Source organism: Cupressus sempervirens, chromosome 4 (genome assembly GCF_028749045.1).
Source record: "Cupressus sempervirens isolate cs-2001-9-10 chromosome 4, ASM2874904v1, whole genome shotgun sequence".
Taxonomy (NCBI): domain Eukaryota; kingdom Viridiplantae; phylum Streptophyta; class Pinopsida; order Cupressales; family Cupressaceae; genus Cupressus; species Cupressus sempervirens.
The window spans coordinates 620,177,698-620,204,941 of NC_143121.1; the positions used below are offsets into that span (position 1 = coordinate 620,177,698).

At 37.6% G+C, this 27,244-nt stretch overlaps 2 protein-coding genes across 2 annotated transcripts in view; one reads left to right on the forward strand and one right to left on the reverse strand.

Annotated features, from left to right (window-relative positions):
- LOC149562745 (protein transport protein SEC24 C-like) overlaps nucleotides 1–27,244 on the forward strand; it is a 158,613-nt gene that overhangs the window by 51,140 nt on the left and 80,229 nt on the right. Inside the window, exon 7 of the mRNA XM_089826163.1 lies at nucleotides 8,737–8,864. Coding sequence (XP_089682289.1) covers nucleotides 8,737–8,864 — 128 coding nt within the window. The remainder of the gene's footprint in view (nucleotides 1–8,736; nucleotides 8,865–27,244) is intronic.
- LOC149562746 (uncharacterized) lies at nucleotides 22,976–26,097 on the reverse strand. Its single transcript, XM_089824189.1, has 6 exons — nucleotides 25,493–26,097; nucleotides 25,138–25,370; nucleotides 24,868–25,020; nucleotides 24,454–24,782; nucleotides 23,872–24,229; nucleotides 22,976–23,736 (listed from the first exon to the last, which is right to left on the reverse strand). The coding sequence occupies exons 1-6, from the start codon at nucleotides 26,095–26,097 to the stop codon at nucleotides 23,153–23,155; spliced, it is 2,262 nt and encodes a 753-aa protein (XP_089680315.1). The 3' UTR covers nucleotides 22,976–23,152.

Consider the following 27,244-nt stretch of genomic DNA (forward strand, 5'->3'; position numbering starts at 1 on the left):
GCAAATGAAAACTAAAAAAAATTAACAAAAAATGAATAATATACTACAAAAAAATCAACACTTACCTCTTGCAAATGAGTCTAGGAGTGTTGCTACTGACTCCTTAATGCTCCCAATGCAATCTTATGGCCTCCCCAAATGGATTTTTGAAATCTTTGATGCTTTTCATTTTTGCTGGTTGCAAACCTGTGGCTTTTTTTGTCTGTTCTTCTCTCTCACTTTTCCTCTCTTCTACTCATGCTAAACAATTAGAAGGTCCTTTAGGGTTAAAACAAAGAGCAAAGGCAAAAAACAAAACATTAAAAAATGGGTTTTTAAACAAATTGGCTTGACTTTTTAGCAAGCCGCGTTGGCCTATTTTTTGCAATTCATGCAAGCGATTTTGTGGTTTTTTGGATGAATCAATGAATCAGCTATTCATCTGATCGATGGCGATGAAATCGCCAATCTGGTTCAATGATTCAAAAAATCCAGGAAGCCCGAATTGCAAAACTTGCGATTCACGCGATTTCTGGGCTTCTCGTTACTACGGTTATTATCATTATTATTAAGATTGTTAAACGTATTAATGTTCATTCAAAAAGAATTTCGACCTTAATTATTATCATTCATTTATTGTTGACCGAATTAATCAATGTCGGCATTGCCAATATCACTTTTATTGTAGGTATTGTACACTCATATACATACATGCATGCTACTAGTAAATATTGTTGTTATATAACGGACAAAATTTGATAATGATAATGGTGTTGCAACTCTGCTATTCGATAGTAATATGAATGTATTAGTTTCCATGTATTCATACCAACTATTATTTCAATTTCAGTAGTAATTATGTTATGATAATTAGTATATTGCTTCTTAATATTCTTAAACTTCTGCTTTGATCACTTATTAATGTCAATAGAATAATGGCTTCTAATATTTGCCACCTTTGTGTTATGATGCCATCGATGTAATAGTGATTATTAAACTATTCATTTCATTATCAACTTGATGTTGACAAGACTTCACATAAATGATGTTGCCAATGAATATATATATATATATATATATACACTCTATTACTATTTGTAAGTTGATACTCAATCCCCTCATCATGAGAATTAATTGTGTTGATTGAGATGATTTATAAATAAATAAATAATTTTATTATGTTACTCCCAATTCCAAATATTTTTACTTGAGATCCATATTTGACCATTTTCCACTCAAAATCGATTTAGTGACTGATCTCAGAATAAACGGGTATATATAAATATTATAGTTATATAGAATACCCAAATCACAATAAATGTATATATTTAGTTCAGATATTGGGATAAATTAATATTTAAATTGTAATAATAACTTGCAATTGTTTGCGATGCCTTGATTACAAAGGTAAATACAACTACAAATATTAATGCCAAAACATTATCATGTAGTTGATCACAATCGAAATACGTAGATGTGTGTATGTGCACTTATATATATCTGCATATATTTGTAAATTTAATTAATTATAATGTTGCTTAAATATTCATATACTCTGCCATCCATATTCAATATGTAGAACAAATAAACTGACCAACCAAACCCGACCCCCAAACTGTGCCCAAATCAGAGCATAGTTAGAGGGGCATTAAATAAGTTCTCCACTGAGTATGAGGGATGCCAAACTTAGAACCAATTTCATTCGAGGAATCATCTGACCATCTATAATAATATCATTGAAAGTATTAATCCCTTTATGTACTGACCCGTACCAATAGGCCACTAAACGAACTCTAGATTTAACACACTGCTAAAATATATTGCTGAAATAAAAGAAATAATAGTGCCAATGTATTCATTCAATGAAAACCAAATGTTTTTACAAATGATATGGCAAATTTCAGCACCAAAACATTATAACATAGCACATTACAGAGAAACCTTAATTGGCTGTATTCAATTGAGAACTTGTTGCAACTACAGATTGAAAAGAACCTGGATTGATCAAATACTGGAGATTGACTACTGAAGATGATATGGTGAAAGTGCAACTCCAACTGAAACTCCAAATCAGCAATTAAGTACAAATGAAAAGACTGAAATATCCTTCCCACAGCTGCAATAATTCAGGTGATCTCTCACACCCTCAAAATTGCGTACCAATTGAGAGTTTTCGTTCTCAATGGCCAATTGTGACTATTTGCAGAAACCCTAGGCTCCACAACGCACATAAGCAAAAATCAATAATAAGTCTCGATGATAGACAATGAGCCCCTCAATGCCTATTTATTCTTTTTTCCTTGATAGGTCGGCCTCCCTTTTTTAATTTTTCTCCGCTTCTTCCAACAACCTCTAGAAGCTTTTTTTATTTAATTTATAAAGTTACTTTGTAATATATATTTTTTAATTGATAACTGTATAATTAATTCCTCCCAAAAAATAAAAAAAATGGGACATTACAGGTCCGCCCCTCCTAAAATTGCTTGGCCTCAAGCAATCTTAATGCTGGATGCTGCAAAATCACTTCTCCCTCCCAAGTAGCATCTTCAATAGGTAAATCTTTCCACTTAACTAGATACTCTTTGATTACTCTCCTGCGAAGCTGCTTCTCTCTACTATCCAAAATGAATTCTGGCACTAAGATCAATTTCCCTTCATCATCCAAGGGAGGTAATACTGCAGAAGGCATCACATTCTGACCCAATGTCTTTTTGAGGCGTGATACATGAAACACATTGTGCACTCGACTATCTGTGGGAAGCTCCAACTCATAAGCCACCTCACCAACTCGTTTGATTATCTTGAATGGTCCATAGTAGCGTGGCTTGAGTTTCTCTGTACCACTCTTCTTGAGAGTGGACTGCTTATATGGCTGCAACATGAGGTAAACCATATCATTTACCTCAAAACTACGCTCAGTCCTCTTCTTGTCTGCATACTGTTTTTGCTGGTTCTGAGCTCTAGCAATGTTGTTTTTGAGAGTAGCAACTATATCCTTACTTTCCTGTAATAGTTCACCTGCACGGGGTACTCGACTGTCTCCCAACAACAAATCTAAGAAACTAGGTGCCTCATAACTGTAAAGTACCATGAAAGGTGTCATTTGTATAGTCATATGATATGTAGTATTGTAACAATACTCACAGAGATATATCCATCTGACCCAAGCTCGCTGTTGATCTGTCACATAATTCCTCAAATACCCTTCCACCCATTTGTTTACAATCTCTGTTTGACCATCAGTCTGTGGGTGATAACTGGTACTAGGTGTAAGCTCAGTGCCAGACAACCAAAATATCTCCTGCCAAAAGTGACTCATGAAGCGGCTGTCCCTATCACTCACAATGCTCTAAGGTAACCCGTGTAATCTAAAAATCTCCCTGAAGAAGACCTCTGCCACCTGAGTTGCTGAGTATGTAGTAGCGATAGGGAAGAAGTGAGCATATTTTGTCAGCCTATCCACCACCACATAGATACAATCACGCCCTTGGGCCCTAGGCAAGCCCGTAATAAAATCCATAGAGATGCACTCCCACTTCCTGTCAGGAATAGGAAGTGGCTGTAGGAGCCCTGCTGGATAAGTGTGCTCTTGTTTGTTCTGCTGGCAAACATGACACTCATGCACATACTGCAAAACATCAGCCTTAAGTCCCTTCCAAGTGAATCGTTCCCATACTAACCTGTAAGTCTTGAAATACCTAGGATGGCCTGCTATGGGTGAATTATGGAATGCTCTCAAAATCAACTGCTTCACTTTCAATCCTGGGACTAAGTAAATCCTGTTCTTGTAAATGATCAAATCATCTATGAGAGTGTATCTGATGTCGATTGTTGTCCCCTCCACTATAGAAGAGGCTCACGTGTCTTTGGCATATTCTGCTACGATCAAGTGTCGCCAATCCTCTGATATCTGAATCATAGAAGTGAGGTGTGGCCTACGGGATAAAGCATTTGCAACAATATTCTGTGTCCCCTTAACATATGTGATATCAAAATCATATGCCTGTAACTTACTCACCCACTTTTGCTGACGATCATTCAGGTCCCGCTGTCTCAAAAAGTGCTTCAAACTATTATAATCAGTTTTAATACAAAATTTGCTGCCCACAAGATACTGTCTGAATTTGGCCAAGGCATGCATTATGGCCAGCATCTCCTTATCATATATGCTGAATGATCTCTCAGCCCCTCTGAGTTTCCTACTCTCATAAGCTATAGGATGCTTGTATTGCATGAGTACAACATCAACTCCCTCTCCAGAAGCATCACATTGAAGCTCAAATGGCTTCGTGAAATCAGGCAATGCTAATACTGGGCATGTAGTCATTATTTCTTTGAATTGCATAAAACACTCCTGTGCCTCCCGAGTCCACACAAATGCCCCTTTCTTTAGCAAATCTGTCATGGGTGCTGCATGTTGTGAGTAGCCACTAACAAACCTGCGATAGAATCCACATAGAGCAAGGAACCCTCTTAACTGTGTAAGGTTCTCTGGTGGTGGCCAATTAACAATAGCACGGATCTTTTCAGGATCTATTCGCACTCCTTCCGCACTAATGATGTGTCCAAGATACAACAATTCTATCATCCCCAAATCACATTTGGACTCCTTGGCATACAAGGACTTGCTCTGTAAAATGCTTAATACTGTCTCCAAGTGCTCTAAATGTTCCTGCCATGTCCTGCTATAGATCAAAATATCATCAAAGAACACTAGCACAAATTTCCTCAACTGATGGTGGAAGACCTTGTTCATAGTGGACTGAAAAGTGGCAAGTGCATTAGTCAAACCAAAAGGCATGACTACAAACTCAAAATGACTGTAATGACATCTAAAAGTAGTTTTTTCAATATCCTGCTCTCGAACTCTGATCTGGTGATAGCCTGATCTCAAATCAATTTTTCTGAAATAACAAGCCCCATGCAATTCATCTATCAGCTCATCGATGAGTGGGATGGGATACTTGTTCTTTATAGTTCTCTTATTCAACAACCTATAATCAATACACATTCGTAGAGTTCCATCCTTCTTTTTTACCAAAACAACAGAAGATGCAAAAGGTGACTTACTTGGTCTGATGTGTCCCATTGCTAGCAACTCGTTGATGGTCCTCTCGATCTCATCTTTGAGTCGTTTTGGGCGCCGGTATGGTGTGATCATGACAGGCTTAGCACCTTCCTCCAACTCGATAATGTGCTCAATACCTCTGTCTGGTGGCCTGCCTGGTGGAATCTCACTGAATACCTTCCCATACTTGATTCTCAATTTTTGAATATCTGGATGATATTCAGTCTTATGTTGCTCCCCTTGGGTAGGCATCAAGGCACATATTGCTGCCCATTCTATATTATTATGCCTGGCTAATCTCTCCAACCGCCTAAATGAGATAGTCCTAACATCACCATTACGGATAGCCTTCAGCACATGAGTCCTGCCATCCACCACGAATCGTATCTCCATATCCTCCAATCTCAGGGTAACCTCCTTCAAAGAATGTAGTCATTGCATCCCAAGTACTATGTCCATGTCACCCATGTTGACCACATGATAGTCCGCCTTAAACTCATAGTTGTTTAGGCGCAAAGGTAGATCTCGCACCATCCTATCACAATGAAGAGTATATCCATCAGCTAGCTTAACTCTTAGTCCCTCGAACTCCTCAGTAATGAGTCCACGCCTCTCCACAAATCGTGCATCAATGAAATTATGCGTGGCATCTGTATCCAACAGAGTAATAATCTTTTGTCCTACCAAGACTCCTCGAAATCTAAAAGATCCCTCTCTTTGAATACTAGACAGATGTGCCTCCTGTAAATGTATCTCTAGAGCCTCTTTTTTCTTAGCACTATCTACCTCTTGTTCACCCTCTACCTCATCAGGATCCTTATCATGGTGCTCTAAGATGTCTGTATCTGAACCTTCATAATAAGCCCACATCACCCGGTTAGCCTTCCCCTCAGGCTTCATAGGACAATCATGACCAAACTCATAGGGACCTTTGCAAAAGAAGCATAGCTTCTTCCTACGCAAGTCATTAAGTGTTTCCTTATCCCAAGGTGCAACTAGCTTGTCTTTTGAGTCACTAACCTTCTCTTTACCCTTGTTGAATTCCCCTTTGTTATCTCTAAATGATGAAGAACCCTTTGAACTAAACCGGTTTGCTGGAGCTGCAAGTTCCATATTGCGGGCTTTCTTCATGGCTTCTTGTAATGTAAGAGGATCAAAGGCCTTTACCCACCCTTTGAGTGGTTCAGTTAATCCCTCTGTGAATAAAATGACTAGCCTCCTTTCTGAAATGTCAGGCACCATTACTGCAAGCTTCTGGAAGTCATTGATAAATTGTTCTAAGCCTCTTGACTGTCTCAACTGGGCTAACTCCCGGAAATAAACTTCAGGATTTTTTTATCAAACCTTTCTATCAATCTATCCACAAACTCCTGATAAGTGGCTACCTGATTGTGTTGCAATGTGATCGTGCCATGTGTCCACCAATCATGTGCTGCCCCATCTAAGTGTAAAGTGGCATACTTGAGTGCTTCAATTTTTGTCATAGTCTTCAGAGATAGGAAAGTATCCACCTTATGAATCCAAGCACGAGCAATCATTTTTCCACTGCCATCAAATGTGGGTGATACCAACTTGTTGATGACCTGTTGCAACTCACTGTGTTTATCTACTTGCTTCTGCTTGGCAGCTCTATAGTTCAGGTACCTGTCAAATGTCCATCCATCTTGTACATATTCTGGTAATGAATCCCACTCATTCCTCACTTGTCGGAGTTCATTTACAATATTTGTTACCATATCATCAGGTGTGCGTGTTGGAGTTTCTTCTCTAAATGTAGGACGTGTGGGTCTATCAGCTGTTCCAGGCCGTGTCCTATGTTGTGATCCTGCTATGCTTCTGTCATCCTGATCATGATTATTTCTCCTATTTTCCCCAATCAAATGTTGCATCATAACCATCATTGCCTGTATACTTGCCTCTATTGACTGTAGAAGCCTCTTCTGTTGCTGTAAAGTCTCATCAACTCGCACACTTCTGGATGGGCTTGGAGAATGTCTCTCAGCCATATTCTTAGTTATGCTGGTTCCTATGTAAACTAAATTAAATGGTGGCTGGGTAACCCTATCAGGCTGGCAGGAAACCGCTCTGATACCACTATACTGACCCGTACCAATAGGCCACTAAACAAACTCTAGATTTAACACACTGCTAAAATATATTGCTGAAATAAAAGAAATAATAGTGCCAATGTATTCATTCAATGAAAACCAAATGTTTTTACAAATGATAAGGCAAATTTCAGCACCAAAACATTATAACATAGCACATTACAGAGAAACCCTAACTGGGTGTATACAATTGAGAACTTGTTGCAACTACAGATTGAAAAGAAGAACCTGGATTGATCAAATACTGGAGACTGACTACTGAAGATGATATGGTGAAAGTGCAACTCCAACTGAAACTCCAAATCAGCAATTAAGTACAAATGAAAGGACTGAAATATCCTTCCCATAGCTGCAATAATTCAGGTGATCTCTCACACCCTCAAAATTGCGTACCAATTGAGAGTTTTCGTTCTCAATGGCCAATTGTGACTATTTGCAGAAACCCTAGGCTCCACAACGCACATAAGCAAAAATCAATAATAAGTCTCGATGATAGACAATGAGCCCCTCAATACCTATTTATTCTTTTTTCCTTGATAGGTCGGCCTCCCTTTTTTTAATTTTTCTCCGCTTCTTCTAGCAACCTCTAGAAGCTTTTTTTATTTAATTTATAAAGTTACGTTGTAATATATATTTTTTAATTGATAACTTTATAATTAATTCCTCCCAAAAAAAAATAAAAATGGGACATTACACTTTACTAGCCCAGCTCTTGGCTGAGCATCCTTTTAGGAGTGCACGAGGCTTGCCCTAATGTTTAAGGTTCCACCTTAAAGATCTTTACCCACACATTTATTGTTCATATCACTAATTCCATCTTGAAAAATGAGATTCCTAAGCTTCCCATAAACATTTAAACGCAAATGACCCAGATGATGTGACATGGAACTGCCTAGCAATCAGATCACTAATAGGAATCCATTCCAAGTAAGGCTTTGTTTTGGAACATCCTTAGATATATTATGCCTAATCAATACCTTCAAAGGCTCATTACCTTGCAATGCTTTGAAATGGGGTTAAAGTTGACAGAGAAATGTTTATGGAGTGAGTGAGAAATGCTGTAATGATGATGGCTTTGGGATAGATGATGGATATGCATGGATAGGAAATGAAAGAGTGGGACAAATATCAGTGTTAAATATGGGACATGTGAAGCAAGATTCCATAGTAATCAATTGATTATGTGCTGTATTAATAATATAAGGTGATGCTTTTCATATCCAGGAAAATCTTCCATGCCATTTAAGAACTAATGGGATCCCAGCTAGTTCAGCCTATCAATGGCGTGTCACAGCAGTGTGCTGGGAAATTGCAAGTTGGAGAAAATCTTATTTGTATTTTATTTTAGATCTTGACTGCAGTTATTACATTTTAACCTTTAATGTTTCATTTTCTAAACTACTAATTCCTTTTATAATTTCCTATTAACAATCTCTTAAACAAGTTTTGTTTTCCTTGTAATGGTAAAGAGAAGCTAATGCTTAATGTAAATTATCATTGATATACTGATGAATTCTTATAGGTAGATTTCAGTCAATATGTTATAGGTGTCGAGTTATGTAATTTGTATTACTTATGCAGGCTTCAGCAATGAGACCCCCCGAGAATATCAGTGCAATCTGGGGCCAGATGGCAGACGACGGGATGCGGATGAACGACCAGAGCTTTGTAGAGGAACTGTAGAATTTGTTGCCACAAAGGAGTACATGGTGAGATTTTGTAGTTTCTATACTCATGGATGGTGGCAGCACATATTTCTTAAGTTTAGTGTTCTATACTAATGCTAGATTGCATATTGCATATCTTTTGGATTTTCTGTAAGCTTATGCTTATTCATTGTTACTAGCCAATACATGATCAGTTGTACAATAAATATCATCATTATATTGATTGATAAATATTCAATACCGAAAAATGCATGCACTTGATCACATAAATTGATTTTTATTGTACTGCTAGACATATTTGTACATACCAATTAGTCTAATGATTTACTAATGTCCTGTGTCCTCATCATAGCCTACATCACAACAAAGAAAACACTATGGATCATATTTCATAAATATTGTTTTATCATCTGTCTTGATTCATCTTTGAGTTCTAAACATAGGGTGGAGAGTCTAGAGACCCTTCTTGGATGTTTGAAATGTTTTGGGGATAGTCATGGCCCATCCCCTTCCTACCCTTCTTACTTTAGATAACTGAGATTCCCTGATATGTGATTTGACAAGTGGAAAACCTGCTTCTTTGGTGTTAAAATTGGGACACCTTGGCGTCCCTCTGTGCCTGCACCTTTTGCACAGCAAAATTAAAAGTTTAAGACTTCATGAGAGCTGTCTGTGACTGAAATTAGACTTTCTCAGGGGGATATTAGAGATGAGGGCGAGGAATATAGGAAGCTTTCTAGTCCATATGCACACTTGAATTTGTCACATTGTTAGTTGTGGTGGTCTTGGATGCCAGCTAAGAGCATTGGTTTGGATGGAGGTTAACACACCAGGAAACTAATAAAGCATGGGAGGTTGCTCATAGAAAGAGATCCTTATCCCGAGCTTTCTGGAACAAATACTATACACTGCTCAAGGTTAATCTATTTTCTGGTCAAATGACGTTTTCAGTGTTCCTATGAGAGGAGACAAAATCCAAGTGACTACCCCTCATATGCCTACCTGATCTCTTTTGGGGAAAAAATAAGCAAACCAAAAACAATTTTTTTTCTTTAAAAAGTCGAGAAACATACTTAGTAAACTTAAAAAGTAATAATTATTAGTTTTAAAATTTAAAAAAATAGTTACTTTTATACCAAATCAAATAACTTTTACTATAATCAAATAAAAAAATTTCCTTTATATTTTAAAGAAAAACAATATTATTTTCTAAACATCAAATATAACTTAATCGTAGCATTATTTTCTAAACATCAAACATCATGTGCGTGCTTAATAAAACTACCATAGATATTAGAAAGTTGAAATACTATACATTAATGTATTTAAAATATGCAATGTCCTGTTTTTGGGACATTTCCAAATTTTGCCATAAATCAGTAATCTCAGCTTAGAGTGAGAACTGCAATGTATAGTTAATATCAATATAATATAAATAGAATAATAATTCTTCCTTAATATCGTCTTGTCCTTCTTTTCCTTGATAGATCCTTATGTAGATTATCTGAATCACTGATATGCTAATTCAATATCTATTCTTTATTGCAAATTGCATGATGAGTCTGTGGGGTTCAATAAGGCTTTTCTCAACAACCCATCCGCATCATGGATCCTCTTGGAAGATCATACTAGGTGCCTCAAGCCTATCCATCAAGCCCAAGAGCATGGAATGATACCCACCATTTGGCTGTCCATCCCCACTTGGGGTTGCTCTTCTTGAATGGAACCTTGTGCTACTTGTGCCCCTCATATGTGCATTCTCCCCTCATAATGAGATGGCATATATATATATACTTCCTATCAAATGGAAAACAAATAACAAACCAGCCAAATCAAATTGCCATGCATTGTACTTCATACCTAAATGTTTGATTTGTTTATAAACTGCTGTCTAATTTAGTAATTCAGCAACTGCCAATCTCTTGCTTGAGGTGGTGTTCCTTGTGAGACCTTGCCATTCCCCCTCGCACTTGCTTTCCTTCCTTAATATAGTTTATTATTGTAGGTGCATGATTAATACCTTAATAACACCCTTTGAGGATCAGTTGACATCTTTAGCTGAACGGTGCCTTCGTTAGATATAATCATTGTTTTTACAACAAATCTCCACCTCTTTTGTTTACCATAAACTCTCTGATTTCTGCCATAGTTGTGAATGGAGATCGCTTTCTCTTATATTATGATGATCACTGCTTCTTGCCTTTATGATAGTGTTGATTTTTTTGTATGTTTGTTATAGCTGCTTTTACCCTTAGACTATTTGTGACAAACGGATTATCTAAATCAAGACAGTTTACACTAAAAATTCCCCGCATTTATAAATAGATAACTGAATCCTTTTCACATTACATTAACTGCTTTTAACAATTAACAGAAAATAACTATAATCATATTCAATTAAAATAACTAGAACAACAATTAACTATTCATAACTGTAATTCATGATCCACTTATTAACAAGTAAAGTAAAATACTTAACAAGAAAAGAAAGGAACATACAAGCATCATTAGAGGATCTTTTTGCTGGTTGTGCAAGCCTCGGCGTTGGTGAGAGGAGAAGTATTGACATAGGCTTAACCTCCCAACCTCGGACCATACTTAATTCCCACACATTCTATTAAATTAGAATGACCCTCCCTACTTCGGGATTGGGCTTGGGATTTTCTTCAGTTTGACCACCTGAACATCCTGGTGTTTTGATTGTCTGCTCAGTTATGAAACGAACATGCTTACATGACTGGTGCTACTGACATCAAGTGATCATTAGATGGCAAACATGCCTATAAACTACCTTGGCCAAGGATTTCCGATTGGGTTCAACGACCCGATCACCACTGCTCGACTTGACAACAGGATTCATTATAGAGATGAGCATGAGCTATTAAATATATTTCATTTAAGGTATTCTTGTTTGATTTCTCTTTTGTTTTCTTGCAGATTTATTCCACCTCTTCACCATTTCATGGCAAGTAACAGGTGAGTCCCAGGTGCATTAAAAGTTTATGAGCACCTTGTCCTTTTTCCCCTCTTCACCATTTTGTGGTTTCATTGCTGGTGATTCCGAGGTGCATTGGATGAGCATTCTGCTCTAAATATCCTTTATCATAGTTTGAGACAGCATAAACCTTGCCATTGATATTAGTAATATTCATGAGGTTTCTTAGTACATTATGAGACTCCTTTTTAAGAGTTACTACTCGACTTCTTTAAAGATGGTTCTTAATACAATGAAAATAAAAAGAAAACTCAATATAATTCGTAGGGAACAGTCAACAAGTTGCATAATATGATCACAGTCATAGAGAAAAGGACTCCTAAGCTTAGTAGGCTGCAGTAGAATATGCATTAAAAAACATAAAAAAGTAACTAATGACTTGCTATGTATTCTTTGGGGAATTTGCAATCTGATCGGCTCCCTCCCGTTCTTCAGTGCTTAACTTCAATATACTAGCTGGAAATACTTGCTCGGCTAAGTTGAAATCACACAATCTGAACAAGGTTTTAACAATGGTATATTGCAGATGTATCAATGGCAAGATGCAGGCGTATCAATACCAAGATGCAGATGTAACAATGCAAGGTCAAATTGATTAATGAGACAAGGGAAATCTGGAACGTAGCAAGGTAGGAAGAAATTCGGGCACCAAGGAAAAGGTGATCCCGTCTCTCCCTCACGACTTCCTTTGGTTACAAAACATTATAGCCGATTCAAAATTCCAAGTACTAAATCGATTGTGAAAAAGAGAGGGAAAAAGAAATAAAAAGTTGAAAAGAAGAGTTGGAAAGATTATAATTTTCAATTGTTATTATAATATATACTTATTTATGTTCATGTAAGTATATCAATGGGGTGACATCATTAAATTACGTTATTATAATTTATTGATTCCACTTCATTTTTATATTTATATGTAAGTATTAATTATGAAAATATGATGAAGATCAATTAAAAATCTCTTGAGGTATGTTTTATATTTTAAATTAGATTATTTTATTTTTTCTTAGATTATTTTCTTAATAGCTCATGCGGTCCCAAAAATGTACCCTGTGATCAAGTCGTTGCGTCCTTTCCAAAGAAGTTTAAGGTCATACCTGCCGATCTTGATGACTGAACTAAGCCAATATCCCATTTCGATGATCTCGTTTGGCAATGCTTCCCCCCCCCCCCCCCCTCTTCATCTTCTCCTGGAATCACCCATGAAAACAATTCTGCCATAATAATAATTTTATAATAATTCATTAAAACATAATAATCGTTATTTTAAATCAAACAACTGCTAATCATCTAAAAACAGTTAATGGTTAACGACCATCTTCATTAACAGTTAATACAACGTATATAAATAACTACCTATTTCACATGATCATGAAAGAATAATTCGTTAAATCCAACGGTTATGAACAAATTAGGTCAAAATTTTGGGATGTAACACTATTTTCTCTATAAAAAATTTCTTGTATAATACCTTCCCTTTTTTCTACTCCTCCTTCCCCTTTCAAATAAAATGTCCTCCCTTTTATATCTAATGTTGAGGGAGTCACAACTCTTCACTACATATCTCTTGACCTTTAATTTAACTTAATTAACTTGTGATTATATAATGAAATATTGTTATTTTTATATTTTAATTCTAAGATTAATATAACTATTTATTAATCTTATTACAGAAAGGTCCTGCAGTTAACGCTTCCCAATTTCGATTGTCCCCATGCAATGCCAATTTTATCCAAATCCTTCAATATGAATAACTTGTATGTGCAACTCTAATTAACCAAGGCATTGAGAATTAGTAAGGTTTGCAATTTTTAGACAAGTTCTATCTCATGACTGAGATAAGGAGCAAGGTCATCTTGTAATATTATCAAATTGAATTTGATTGACCTGACATTTGCACAATAGCATGACGCACATCTAGACCTGAAATGTAAGAAATTCATATCTTTTTCATTTGATCTAGTTATTCTCATATTCTAGTTCAACTAAAAATTAAGCCAAACATGAGGCTTACACAACGAAAACGCAAAGCATACAGATGAATGCATGAAGAAACAAAGCATACACAAAGTATACACACAATACACACATCTTTAGATCCATTGGTTTGTCTTTGCCTTATAGGCTTGGCAAGATCAAGGCTTTGATAGCATTTGTAGTGTCCCCCTTTTGGTATCAAATTATACTTTCCCTAGGTTCACAAATCCAAATTAAAGAACACAAATTAATATCAAATAAAAATATAATTATAATACATGTAATACATACATTTTTAGGGCCAAGAGAGATACTGATAGCACATAATTGTCTTGGGCTCAACCATTGTGAGGGATTTGATGGGAAAGACTTGATGAGGTGCCCTAACTATTCTTGGCCTTAGACCGAAGAGTGGAAACTTTGTGCCCTTTGGCCTCATGCTAGCATGGGCATGCTCATGAGGTGGTGTACCTAGCGGAGCCTACTCTATCATGCTACATTTATGTTTAGATATCATTTTGAAATAGGAAGGACATGATGAGGTGCCCTTTCTATCCCCAACCCTAGGCCCAAGAATGGAAACACTATTCCACTTGGCCTCATGTGGTCCTCAATTGATCTCATGAGGTGGTGGACCTAATGAGTATTACAATAATAGATAAGACGTCTATTATTAGTTAATGGTTATCTATTGTAAATATTTAGTTAGCTTTAGTTAGCTTTTGTTTTTTTAGTTTTATTTGTTAGAATAGAATATTTCTATTCTTTCCGCTTTATTCTTTTGTATAAATTGACCTCTCGGTCTTTGTTAATAATAAGCAAGTATTTACCAATTACCTCGTAATATGGTATCAGAGTTAATACTTAAATTTTTTCGGAAAAATTTATAATTTCTTCTTGAAATTATTTGTTTAAATTTTTTCGAAATTATTTCCATTAATTTCTCTAAAACCCGCCTAGGGTTTTCTGCCTGGAGAAATTCGAATTAGCCTTTAAAAAAACTCGACTAGGGTTTTTCAAATCTCAACTGTCTGTGCAAATCATGTATTGAAAAAATTGTAGGTTCTGTTCTCTAAAAATTGTCTCCAAATCGCGATTTTCTCTCTGCAATTCGTGACTGTTATCTGCAAATCGTGGTTTACTGGGTCAAGCAACGGTTTGCAGTCATTTTTCCTCCTGGTCACGCGATTGATAATTGCTGGTGAAAGTCGTTTTTCATGCCATTTCTCCTTTGTTAGCATGACCTCTAGGCGACGGTTTTCTGAGTTAACATGCGCTTTTTTCTCCATACTATCGTGATATCCTTCCAGCATTGGTCGCCTGTTAAAACTGCTAATTTTTGATCAAGTTTTTGCAACTTTTTTGCCCAAACCACCATTATTTGGAGCTTGTTTTGCTACTGGATAGGGTTTTGCTTGAAACCCTATTTTTTGGGGTCGAATTTTTTTTTTGATTGCAGATTCTTGGCAGGTTTTTCGAGAGCTCAACTGGGTTGTCCGTTTTTTCTAGGTGCCTCGTTTTTCGTGCCTCAATTTTTGAGCCAGCGAATCCAAAAAACGACAGCAAATTCCTTTTAGGTTTTTCGAGCTCTCTTTTGGGTCACTCTGATTCTTCTGGGTCTTCCGTTTTTTGCCTCGAAGAACGTGCCTTCACAGATTTTCACAGTTTTTCATTGAAAAACGTGCCATGGCATCTTTGACAAATATTTTGCTCGAGCATAACTCCAAATTCAATGGTCGCAATTATGGAACCTGGAAGCAGCACATCATTGCAATCTTCGAATATCGGAACATTGATCAACTTGTTCTGGGTGTTACGAAGTGTCCGACTTCGCCGGGTCCTGATCAAGATACATGGGATCTGAATAATCGAGAGGCAGTAATGCTTCTCAAACTATCCGTGGCTGATGACCAGCTTTCTCAAATTCCATCCGACAAGAGTTGCCGAAATCTGGACACATCTGAAAGGTCTTAATGAGACTTCCGACAAGAGCAGAGCCTTCTTTCTGGAAAACACTATTTTCTATTGTCATGGATGAGCGCACCTCGCTCTAGGCACACCTAAATCGGATTCAAGAAATCCGTGATCAGTTACTTGCCATCAGTCGCAAGATGGAGGAAGAGGATATTATGGTAATCACTCTTCGGAGTTTACCAAAATCCTATGAGCATTTTATCGAGACTCTCAACATCACATCTACTGGTGTTGATCTGAAGTTCATTGATCTCTGCACCCTGCTGCTTCAGCAAGATCGGTGGAAACAAAAGTTCGGTAGCAGCTCCAGTTTCACCTCCATTGAGCAAGCCTTTGCTGCAAAATCCTTCAGAAGGATAAGGGCAAGTTTCAACAACCATCTCAGCAAAAGTCTTCTGCTCCAGCATCCAATGGTACTAGAAAAAAGAACATTTAATGCAACTATTTCCATAAGTATGGTCACATGAAGGTTGAATGTCGGAAACGCTTAGCTGCCCAGTCTAAGCAATCAAGTTCGCAACCCAAAGCGAACAGTGCAGAGCACACTGAGCAAGTGGAATCTGCCTTTACGCCTTTATGGCTAAAAGACCTGCAGATCATGTGAAGTCATCTGCCTGGTACATTGATTCAGGTGCCTCTTGACATTTCACTCACTATAGAGACTGGTTTACCGACTACCAGCCTTATTCAAATTTTGTTATTTTTGGTGCGGAGAAGAGTACACGGTTGTTGGTAAAGGCAACATTCAAATTCAGTTTGTGGGGAGGAATCTCATATTCCTTGATGTGTACTACGTTCCAAGGATGGAACTAAATCGACTCTCAGTCAGTCAGTTGTTGTGACATTCTCCACACTTGGCAGTCACCTTCAGTTCACATTTGTGCACCATTATTGATCGGGCGACGAAGTCTACTGTTGCAGTAGGTCTTGAGGATCATGGTCTTTTCAGACTTACTGATTTTGGTGATTTTCAAGACTTAGCTATGGCTGCTCGGCAATCTTCTGTTAGCACACTTTGGCATCAGCGATATGGGCACTTAAATGTGCATTATCTCTCACAGTTTGCTCGGGATGAGCTTGTTCTTGGTTTGCCAGAGATTCAGACTCAACACCTTGGAGTTTGTGACGCATGTCAGGCTGGGAAGCAACATCGCACATCGTTCACCAATGGCGATTCTTGGCAAGCTTCTCAGGTACTTCAGCTTGTTCATGCTGATATCTGCGGCCCTATGGCCACTCCTTCTGTTCTTGGGTCCAGGTATTTTCTGTTGTTTGTAGATGATTTCAGTAAAAAAATGTGGGTGTATTTCCTTAAAAAGAAATCAGATGCATTTACTGTATTTCAGAAGTTTAAACCCTTAGTTGAAAAAGAGTTTGGAAAATCTATTATTACTCTTAGATCAGATAATGGGGGGGAATTTTGTTCTAATACTTTCTCCAGCTTCTGTGATACACAAGGCATCCAACGCTAGTTCACCACACCTCACACGCCACAACAGAATAGTGTAGTTGAATGACGGAACAGGACAATCACCGAGATGGCTCGTTCTATGCTCAAACACAAACATGTTCTGAAGCATTTTTGGGCAGAAGTAGTTAACACTACAGTTTATTTGTTGAACCGATCACCCACAGTGGCGGTGAAAGGTAAAACTCCGAAAGAGGCTTGGTCAGGTCACAAGCCCAGAATCAGTCACTTGAAGGTTTTTGACTCTCTTGCTTTTGTTTGGATCCTTGATGCTTCACGCACCAAGTTGGATGCCAAGAGTTAGAAATTGATGCTTGCTGGATATAGCAGTCTTCACAAAGCCTACTGCTTGATTGATGTTGACACATCTCGTCTCATATACAGTCGCGATGTAGTCTTTGATGAGAAGCGAAGACCATTCATGCCTGTTTCTCTTGTTCCTGATCTAGTAGACCAGCCTATGCAGGCTCATGATTTGGGAGTTCGGCTTCCATTAGGTCCACCTGATGGGAGGGCTCTAGTAGCTCCTGCAGCTCCAGTCATTCCAGTGATATTTGTACAGACACCTCCGGCTTCTCCTGCAGGATCACCTCACTTTGTAGATGCTTCACCTCAGTTTGATCCAAATTCTTCTGATGAGGATCCTGCTGATCAAGCATCTCCTAGTACTGCTGTTGGTCATTCTCCTCTCCGGCCTAATTGGTGGGCTAAGACACTTGCTGATCTTCATGATGATGAGCTCATTGATGGGTAAATTGATTGGAAAAAGAGCAAAACTACAGATTCTGTTAACTTTGCTCTTATGGCCAACATTCACAGTGTGTTTGAACCTCAAACATATTCCAAGGCTAAAGGAATTCCAGAGTGGGAACAGGCCATGACATCTGAACACCAGAGCCTACTGAAGAACAACACTTGGGTCCTTTCTGATTTTCTACTAGGGAAGAAACCCATTGGCTGCAAATGGGTTTACAAAATCAAATACAAATCAGATGGTACTTTGGATAAGTACAAAGCTCGTTTAGTGGCAAAGGGCTTTTCTCAGTGTTAGGGCATTGATTATGAGGAGACCTTTGCTCCTACTGCAAAGATGAGCACCATTAGATTAGTCCTAGCCATGGTAGCACAATTTGGCTGGAAGGTCCATCAGATGGACGTAAGAGTGCTTTCCTGAATGGTGATCTCCATGAAGAGGTTTACATGACGCAGCCTCCTAGTTTCAAGGTTGCTGGTAAAGACCATCAGGTTCTCAGATTGGTAAAAGCTCTCTATGGTTTGAAGCAGACCCCTCGGGCATGGTACATCAAGATTGATAAGTACCTCAGTGATCAAGGCTTCAAGAGGAGTTTTTTAGATTCAAATCTGTACATCAAGACTACTGATAGTGACATCATCCTTCTGGTTATCTATGTGGATGATCTGATCATCACTGGCAGTTCGGCATCTTTGATTCAGGGAATCAAACAGAACCTATGCCAGTCTTTTGATATGACTGACCTTGGGCTCATGCATTATTGCTTAGGTGTTGAAGTTTGGCAACAATCTTCTGGTATATTCATCTCTCAGTCCAAATATGCCAGGGTCTTTTTAGACAAATTCCGAATGTAGGATTGCAAACCTGCATGTACACCTATGGAGAAAGGTCTCAAGTTATCAGCAAAGTGTGATTCTCCTTCTGTTGATGATACTACATACAGGCAACTAGTAGGCAGCCTCATCTACCTCTCTGTTACTAGGCCTGATATCAGCTTCGCAGTTAGCTATATTTCACGCTTTATGACAGCTCCTAAGGCTGATCATTGGATGGCAGCAAAGCGTGTGCTTCGTTATGTGAAGGGCACTTCAGATTATGGACTTCTGTACTCTCGGAGTTCTAATCCTAAACTCAGTGGGTTCACAGATTCAGATTGGGTAGGCTCTGTTGATGATAAAAAGTCAACATCTGGATATGTGTTTAGTTTGGGCTCTGGTGCAATCACATGGACCAGCAAGAAGCAGCAGGCAGTTTCTCTCTCTTCTACTGAGGCTGAATACAGGGGGACTGTTAAGGCCGGATGTGAAGTTGTTTGGCTTTGTCGGATGCTTGGGGATATGCAGATGTCACCAGTAGGACCGACTACTCTGTTTGTTGATAACGAAGGCGTTATCAAGTTAGCACAGAATCCAGTCTGCCATGAACAAACCAAGCATGTGGATGTTCATTGTCATTACATATAACGGCTGGTTGAAGACGGGACTATAGATCTGCAGTATGTTCCTACCACAAATCAGACTGCAGACATTCTCACCAAGCCTCTTGGTCTTGATAAGTTTGTCAAATTCAGAGGACAGCTTGGTGTGTTAGATAGATTAACCATTAAGGGAGGGTATTACAATAATAGATAAGACGTCTATTATTAGTTGATGGTTATCTATTGTAAATATTTAGTTAGCTTTAGTTAGCTTTCGTTTTTTTAGTTTTATTTGTTAGAATAGAATATTTCTATTCTTTCCACTTTATTCTTTTGTATAAATTGACCTCTCGGTCTTTGTTAATAATAAGCAAGTATTTACCAATTACCTCGTAATAATGAGGCCTCACCATACCCCCTCCTTGCACTTCCTTTCCATTCTCAATATGTTTGATTTTTGTAGGCGTATGATTAATAGCTTAATAGCACTCTTTGAGAATCCAATGACATCATTAATTGAATGCTACCTTTTCTAGGTATAATTGTTGTTCTTACAATGAATTTCAACCTCTCCTGTTTACCATAAAATCTTTTTGATTTCTACTATATTTATTAGTGGAGACCGCTTTCTCTTTATATATTTTCTCCTCCATTAATTCTTTCTTGTATCACAACACCCATCTTCCTCCCCACTCACCCTTTCAAATAAAATCTTCTTCCTTTTATATCTTATATTGAGGGAGTTACAACTCTTTATTACATAGCTCTTGACCTTTCTTTTAATTGAATTAACTTGTAATTATATTACATTATATAATATTTTATTATTATTATTTATTTCTAAATTTTTAATAATTCTATTATTATTTATTATTAAATCTTACTCCATAAAGGGGACATTACTTTCCACTCATCCTAAAATTGCTAAATTTTGAAGTGGTGGGTTCTGCTAAATTTTTACTTATGAACTGCCTTCTTTGCTTCTATTGACAACAATCTGGAAAGTCTCCAGTAACCAAATAGCTATCTCTAGTCTAAATGTGTGTTTTTAAAAAATGGTTGATAATCCCACTTTGAATTCTCCTTTATTAGAAACCTCTTGCATGACACCAAAAGTCGGGTTTGCAAATCAAGTGAAGGGGAAGAGTTCAGCTTTAGAACTCCACCTGAAAGAGTATGGAAAGAAACCAAATCTCTTTGAACACTTGTTGGAATAATGTCATGTTGTGTCTCAACTCAATCCACTTGGTGGGCATAGCAATTGAGCTCACAGGTTTGCATCTTTTGATATAAAGGGTAGAATTATCAGTTTAGAAGCATAATCTGCACCTAAAAATAGTTCTTTTTTGTAATCTATTGGTTGCCTCCAACATCTATTGCCCAATTTAGAGAGATTTCCACTAGAAGACTTTTGGATAGGTCAATTTCAACACATAAATCACACAGGTGGAACTTGCATAATTAGCGTTTTCTTTCAAAGTGTAGTGATATTTCCCTAAGCCATTTGCAATGACCAAAAAACTCTCCGTTTCCTTGAATTGTAGGGGATGATAAGGTAAGAGCACTTAGAGCAAAGCATATGAGAATGTCTCAATTTAAACATCAAAAGATGGAAACTAGGGTTTTATACTAGAAAAATCTCATGGAAAACTTAGAGACCATTTGTTAGCACCAACTCCTTGTATTCGAGAGATTCCAATACAAGGATAAACAAATCCTTGGCAAAGGGGTAATTACTGATATCTTCCTCATTTTTTTTTTCAAATTTTGGCAGTGTAAAACTAACACTGGGGTACGTTGGGATGACGAGATGCTGGGACAAGTTACCGGGATGGGGGGACAATGGGGCTGAATTTTGGGATGATGGGGGGATGGCTAGGGTACAATAGTGAGGGGATGATGAGGCAAGGAGGGGTGTTGTATATTGTACATATAGATCTTGAATGCAAGTTATGAAATTTGCGTATAACATACCGAATTACAATATTTGAACATGACAAAATTGCAACATGAACTAGAACCATGGGACATTCAACATTGTACCATAGTACATTCCCAATAGTAACACTCAAAAAATCAAAACTCAAATAGAAATTTGAGTACACATCCCAACGACGTCATGGTTGAGAAATGGCAAAGGTGGGGGTACTTGGGTACTCCAAGTACCTAGTGTGGGGACGTCTCGGGGTCAGGTACTTAGATGTTTGGGAGGGGTTGCGATCTCCATGTTTCATTGAATTTTAGTGATCCAAGAATAAAGGTTGCATAACTTTGGTTTTTGAATCATTCCAACACCTCCTTGAAATTGTGCGCATGCTTGGTTTTTGAAATCATTCCAATGATTAGAGTCACACAAGCAACACATATTAATGTCTTCCCCAGAAAAAGATAATCTAATAAACAACAATAAGCAAATTAAAGAACACCAAGACACAGTGGTTTATCCTTGGAAAACCCTCCACTTGAGGTGAAAAACCCTAGCACACCAAAAAATAGCTCTTTTATTAAACAAAAATAGATGTTTGTGTGCAATGCTTCTATTTGAATATACAACTCATCACACAAAACAATGATATATATCTTGAAATGAGAGACTCTTCCTATCAATACCGAAAAGCTTTTCATTTTCCAAATGTGTGTCTCTTCATATTTACAAATGCATGTCTCTTTGCATGTCTCTTCATACCCTCAAACCATATGTATCTTCATAATTTCAATCACAAGTATATGAAAGAGCACCATGTAGGTAATCAGAAGATCTTATGCAGTTACAAACGCGGGTCAATGAGTTTGACTAGAAAACTACATAGTTAAATCCTGATAGCAATATCACAAATCAACATGAATGTCTTGGAGCGAGGAACCCTTAGCTGGACAAAAATACACTATACCTTCTGTAAATTTGCTATTGTGTTTCACAGAATAACGTGCATCTCTGGGACAGTCAAAAATTGTTTAGTCATCGACAATGGAAGAGCCTCCATTTGAGAATATAGGAGTTTTGGCATCAAAGCTACAGAACAATGGAGATGAGAATCTTTTAAGAGCACGATTTTCCTTATAAATTTATCATTTGGAATATCTTTTTGAGATGTAGATTGAATAAAACCACACGAAACTTAAAATAGTATGTTCAAATAAATCAATTATAATTAGGATGTTTTGTTCATAATGAAAAACCATAAAATATATTTTCTTTGAGATAGAAAGCAGCATGAAATGAATAAACGAAAAAAAATAAAAGAACAATTACAATTAAAGGTCCAAACTTAAGTTGAAACCAAAGTAACAAGAATCGGAATCGGATCGGAATCGGCAAGGCCGAATCGAATCGTGAATCGGCAATGAATCGGCGATGAATCGGCAAATTTGAAAAAACCCTTTAAATTTAAAGATTTTAACAATTTAAAACTTATTTCATGCACCCTTTATTGAATATAACTTAAACACACTATAACATCATCAAATAGAAGTTAAAACTTAACATACATAAACATGGAACATAAAATCCATCACATATGTAACTATGTTATCTAAAATGTAAATTGTAGGCTAGCTGAAGTAAATAGAAATCAAATGATCACAATGATTTAAATCATAGAATGTATGTAAGATGATCCATAAGACATCAAATCATAAATGTATGTAAGAATCTAAGATGAAGATCCATGAAAGTTTGAAACATATGTCTATCAATGATTCAGTATCAATATCTGTAAACAAAATATAAAAACAAGGCTCCAGCTCAAGCCTCAGACTCACAGTCATCATCATCATCCTCAACATCATCCTGAAGCTCGGCTGCAGCCTCAGCCTCAGCCTCTGAGTATCCAGTCTGCCTAGTAGCAAGGCGTTTAATGTAGGTCCTAGAGGACTGCCGAGCCATATCTCCCGCATGTAAGATGGGCTCATGAACGTCGCTAGGGCCTGTGCCTGTGCGTGCACGTGTGCGTCTACCAATGCCTGAAGAACGTGCTCTAGCTGCCTCAGCCTCTATATCCACCTGGTCAACCAACACACGGTCTTCCTCAGTGAAGACTGGATCCACAACCTCTGTGAGCCACTCTGATTCTGGATCAATCTCCTCCAGAATGATCGGAGAGGAGTCAGTGCCCAAAATCTGTCTGATCCTAAGACGGAGGTTGTAATGAACAAAGATAATATCATTCAACTTCTGCACTGTCAACCTGTTTCTCCTCTTCGAATGGATGTGCTCGAACATGGACCAACTGCGCTCACATCCAGAAGCGCTGCTTGGCTGACTCAGAATACGAATGGCAATTTTTTGAAGTTTTGGGGTTGTGGCCCCAAACATTTGCCACCATCTATCTGCAATAAGGGAAAAATTGAAAATAGAAACAATTAGTCTCATTTACAAATTACAAGTTAACTCTAAAATTACATAATCAACTTTAAGATTAGAATCTAGATTCATGAACATTGAATATATTATTTAATTTTTACCTGGCTGTAGTGTTGTCTGAGCATTTATGGCCATCCTGCCAGAGAAAAGTGGCCCCTCTTTATTGTTGAACTGGTCTAGCTCAACAATCGCAGCAGCGCTATCTTCATCGCTACTCAACCTCTGAATCACTGTGTATAAGCCAGTGAGAACCTCCGCATCCGCCTTGAACTCAGGACAGAAACGATATGCCGGATTCAGAAAGTAAGCTGCTGCATGGATGGGTCGATGGAGCTGATTCTGCCATCTCCTATCGATGATGTCCCAAATAGGGCCATACCTCTCCTGCACTCCTACATATTGGGCTCTGATGGCCTCCGTGGCCCTATCCGTGCCCTCATAAATGTAGCCCATACAGGGCTTCTCCCCATCAGCAGTTCGTAGCAAAGCTACAAGGGGCTCAATGACCTACATATAAAGTAAAACAAAAAATTTGAGTCAAAACTTAAATATAAAATAATATAACTTAAAGTAAAAGTAAAATACTAAATGTTAAATTGCAATAAATTTACCTGCAGGATTTCTCTAGCGGGTTTCCAAAAACCATCCTCATCAAATATGCAATCCGCCACATCTATCCCTACAGTGATCGTAGCATAGGAAGAGGAAATCCACTCCCGTCCAACAAACATGCTCCTCAATTCATCCCTTGATGTCAACAAGGACTGCAAGGTGATGAAATTCGAGGCAAACCTCGTGATACCTGGGCGAGCTAACTCTTTGCCTTCTGTGTACTTCCTTATTGTGCTAAGGACAAATGAATGATTATAAATGAATTTGCATATATTTTTTGCCCTTTCCACACATGACTTGACAAACTCAAGTTTGCCAATTTCCTCCAACATGAGGTCAATGCAATGTGCCGCACAAGGGGACCAAAATATGGTGGGGTGCCTCTCCATCAAAAGTTTACCTACAACAATTTTAAGTCAATTAGAAATTCAAATTTCAAAATTCAAATAAATTTATTTTCAAAACTTGAAAAGTTAAAAGTTTACCTGCAGCAACATAACTTGCTGCATTATCCGTCACCACCTGGATCACATTTTGTTCTCCCACCTCTGCTATGACTTCCTCAATAGCCTCACATAAGTATGTGGCATTTTTTACATGTGCGGAAGCATCAATGGATTTGATGAACATGGTATATCCTACAAGTAACAAAACAACGAATTAGAATATTAAAATTAAATGGATCATCAACAAATTAGCATTCAACAAATCAAAACTTACAATTATGTATGTAGGAAAGTAGAATGATCAATTACCTCCACAGGATACAAGAAAATTGAGGAGTGTTCTATTCCTCCTATCTGTCCAACCATCAGTCATGATGGTGCAACCCTTTGCAATCCACTCCTTTCGGTTCTCCTCGAGCTCAGCCCTCATGTCCTCTACCATCTCATCCAAGAGGTATCCGCTCAACTCAGCCTCAGTTGGGGCTTTAAACCCCGGACCACAAATAGCAACCGCGTCTATCATGTTCTGCCAATAAGGAGCCCTGTCACAAATAAAAATTTAGATGTCAAAGACTCAAATTATAAAACAAGTAAATATAATTAAAGTTTTACTTTTACTTTTAATTTTAACTTTTAAGAAAACAACGAAAAAAGAATCAATTACCTGGCTGCAATAAATGGAATGTTGCAAAAGTACCAAAATTTGCATATCTCCTTTCTGGCAGCATCATGAATTTCCTTGTTCAAACCCATGCCCTCAAGCGTGGGTTGGGAACCAGGAGTAGTGCGGGGCACAAAGTAACTATCCATTCTGTTTTTCCGCACTCTAGGCTGCAATAGGTTGGTGTGGGACTCTGTCTCAGTATGTGACCGACTAGCACTAGCACGAGCAGAAGAACTAGGATAAAAAGGAGGCCTAGAAGAACCCTCTCCAACACAACCTACAGATGCAGAAGCTGATGCAGATGCAGATGTGGATGCGGCTGCAGATGCGGATGCGGGAACATGGGAGCCAATACCCCTTAATCCTTCAAGTTGCATTTTCCTATTGGCTTTGTCTTTTTCAATTTTTTCTAATGCCATTAAGCAAGTGCGTTTTGCCTCAGGAGTTTGGTGAGTGCAAATTGTAACATCGTGTCCAGGTATAGCAGCAATGTGGTATTTCAATCTATAAATACCCCCAGAAGTTATTTTTTCTTTATAAAAAATACATTTTGTTTGATATTTGGTTCTTCCAGGAAACTCTTTGTTTTTATTTCCAACATTCATCTTTTCTACCCATTGCGAATTTGCAAAAAATGAAAGCAAAGGCTGCTGCAATAAAAATTTATATGTAAAATATCAAAGTTTGAAGCTAATAAAAGCTACAAAACAACAAACCCTAGTTTGCAACTTAGTAAAAATAAAGAACATTCAAGATTTAAACTAAAAATCTTGAAAACTATAAAAATTTAACAAAAAATGCATAATACACTAACATGCAAAAAAAAAAAGAGCACTTACCTCTTGCAAATGAGTTGAGGAGTGTTGAGATTGGCTCCCTAATACTCCCAATGCAATTGATGGCCTCCCCAAATGGATTGCTGATCTCTTTTGTGCTCTTTCTTCTTGTCGGTTAGAAACCTATGGCTTTTCTTTTCTCTTCTTCTCTCTCACTTTTCCTCTCTTCTACTCATGTTAAACAAATAGAAGGCCCTTTAGGGTTATAATAAAGAGAATAGGTCAAAAACAAAGTAAAAAAAACAAGCAATTTTTTTTAAATTTTACAACTCTATACTTTATTGGCCGCGGGCGATTCCTGCCGATTTTTCCAGGCGATTCATGCGATTTTTTGGATGAATTGCCTGAATCGGCGATTCAGGCAATTCACTTGAAGAAATCGGCAATGGCGATTTCCGACTCCAAAAAAATCACCATTGCTGAATCTAATCGCCGAATCGCCGATTCAAGCGATTTTATGGCGATTCTCGTTACTCTGGTTGAAACAATATATATTTTTTTGATTTTGCAGACTTGTGTTCACTGCCTTTTTACATGACATCAAAATGAAAAAGCTAATTTACAACATAGATAGGTACACAGCCACAAACCAAAATGAAAAAAATAAACAAACAAAAATCTAGGGAATTCATTTAAATTAGTAAAAGAAATACAAGGAAAAAAAGCAAAAACAACAAAAATCTACTTCTTTCATTGAAATCTCCCTTTTCATTGTTTTTGTGAACAAATCAACACTTGCAACCATGTAGAAATATCATGTGAACCAATTTAAAGCATGCAACAAGCATTCTCCAACACTTTGAGCAATGACGAGCCAAAAATTTCAGCAATGGTGTAATATTCAGACCCGGAGAGCAAAGGAAGTGACTGATCCAAAAGCCAAATAAATATGGAGAGTGGAGCTAACAGTGTGAAT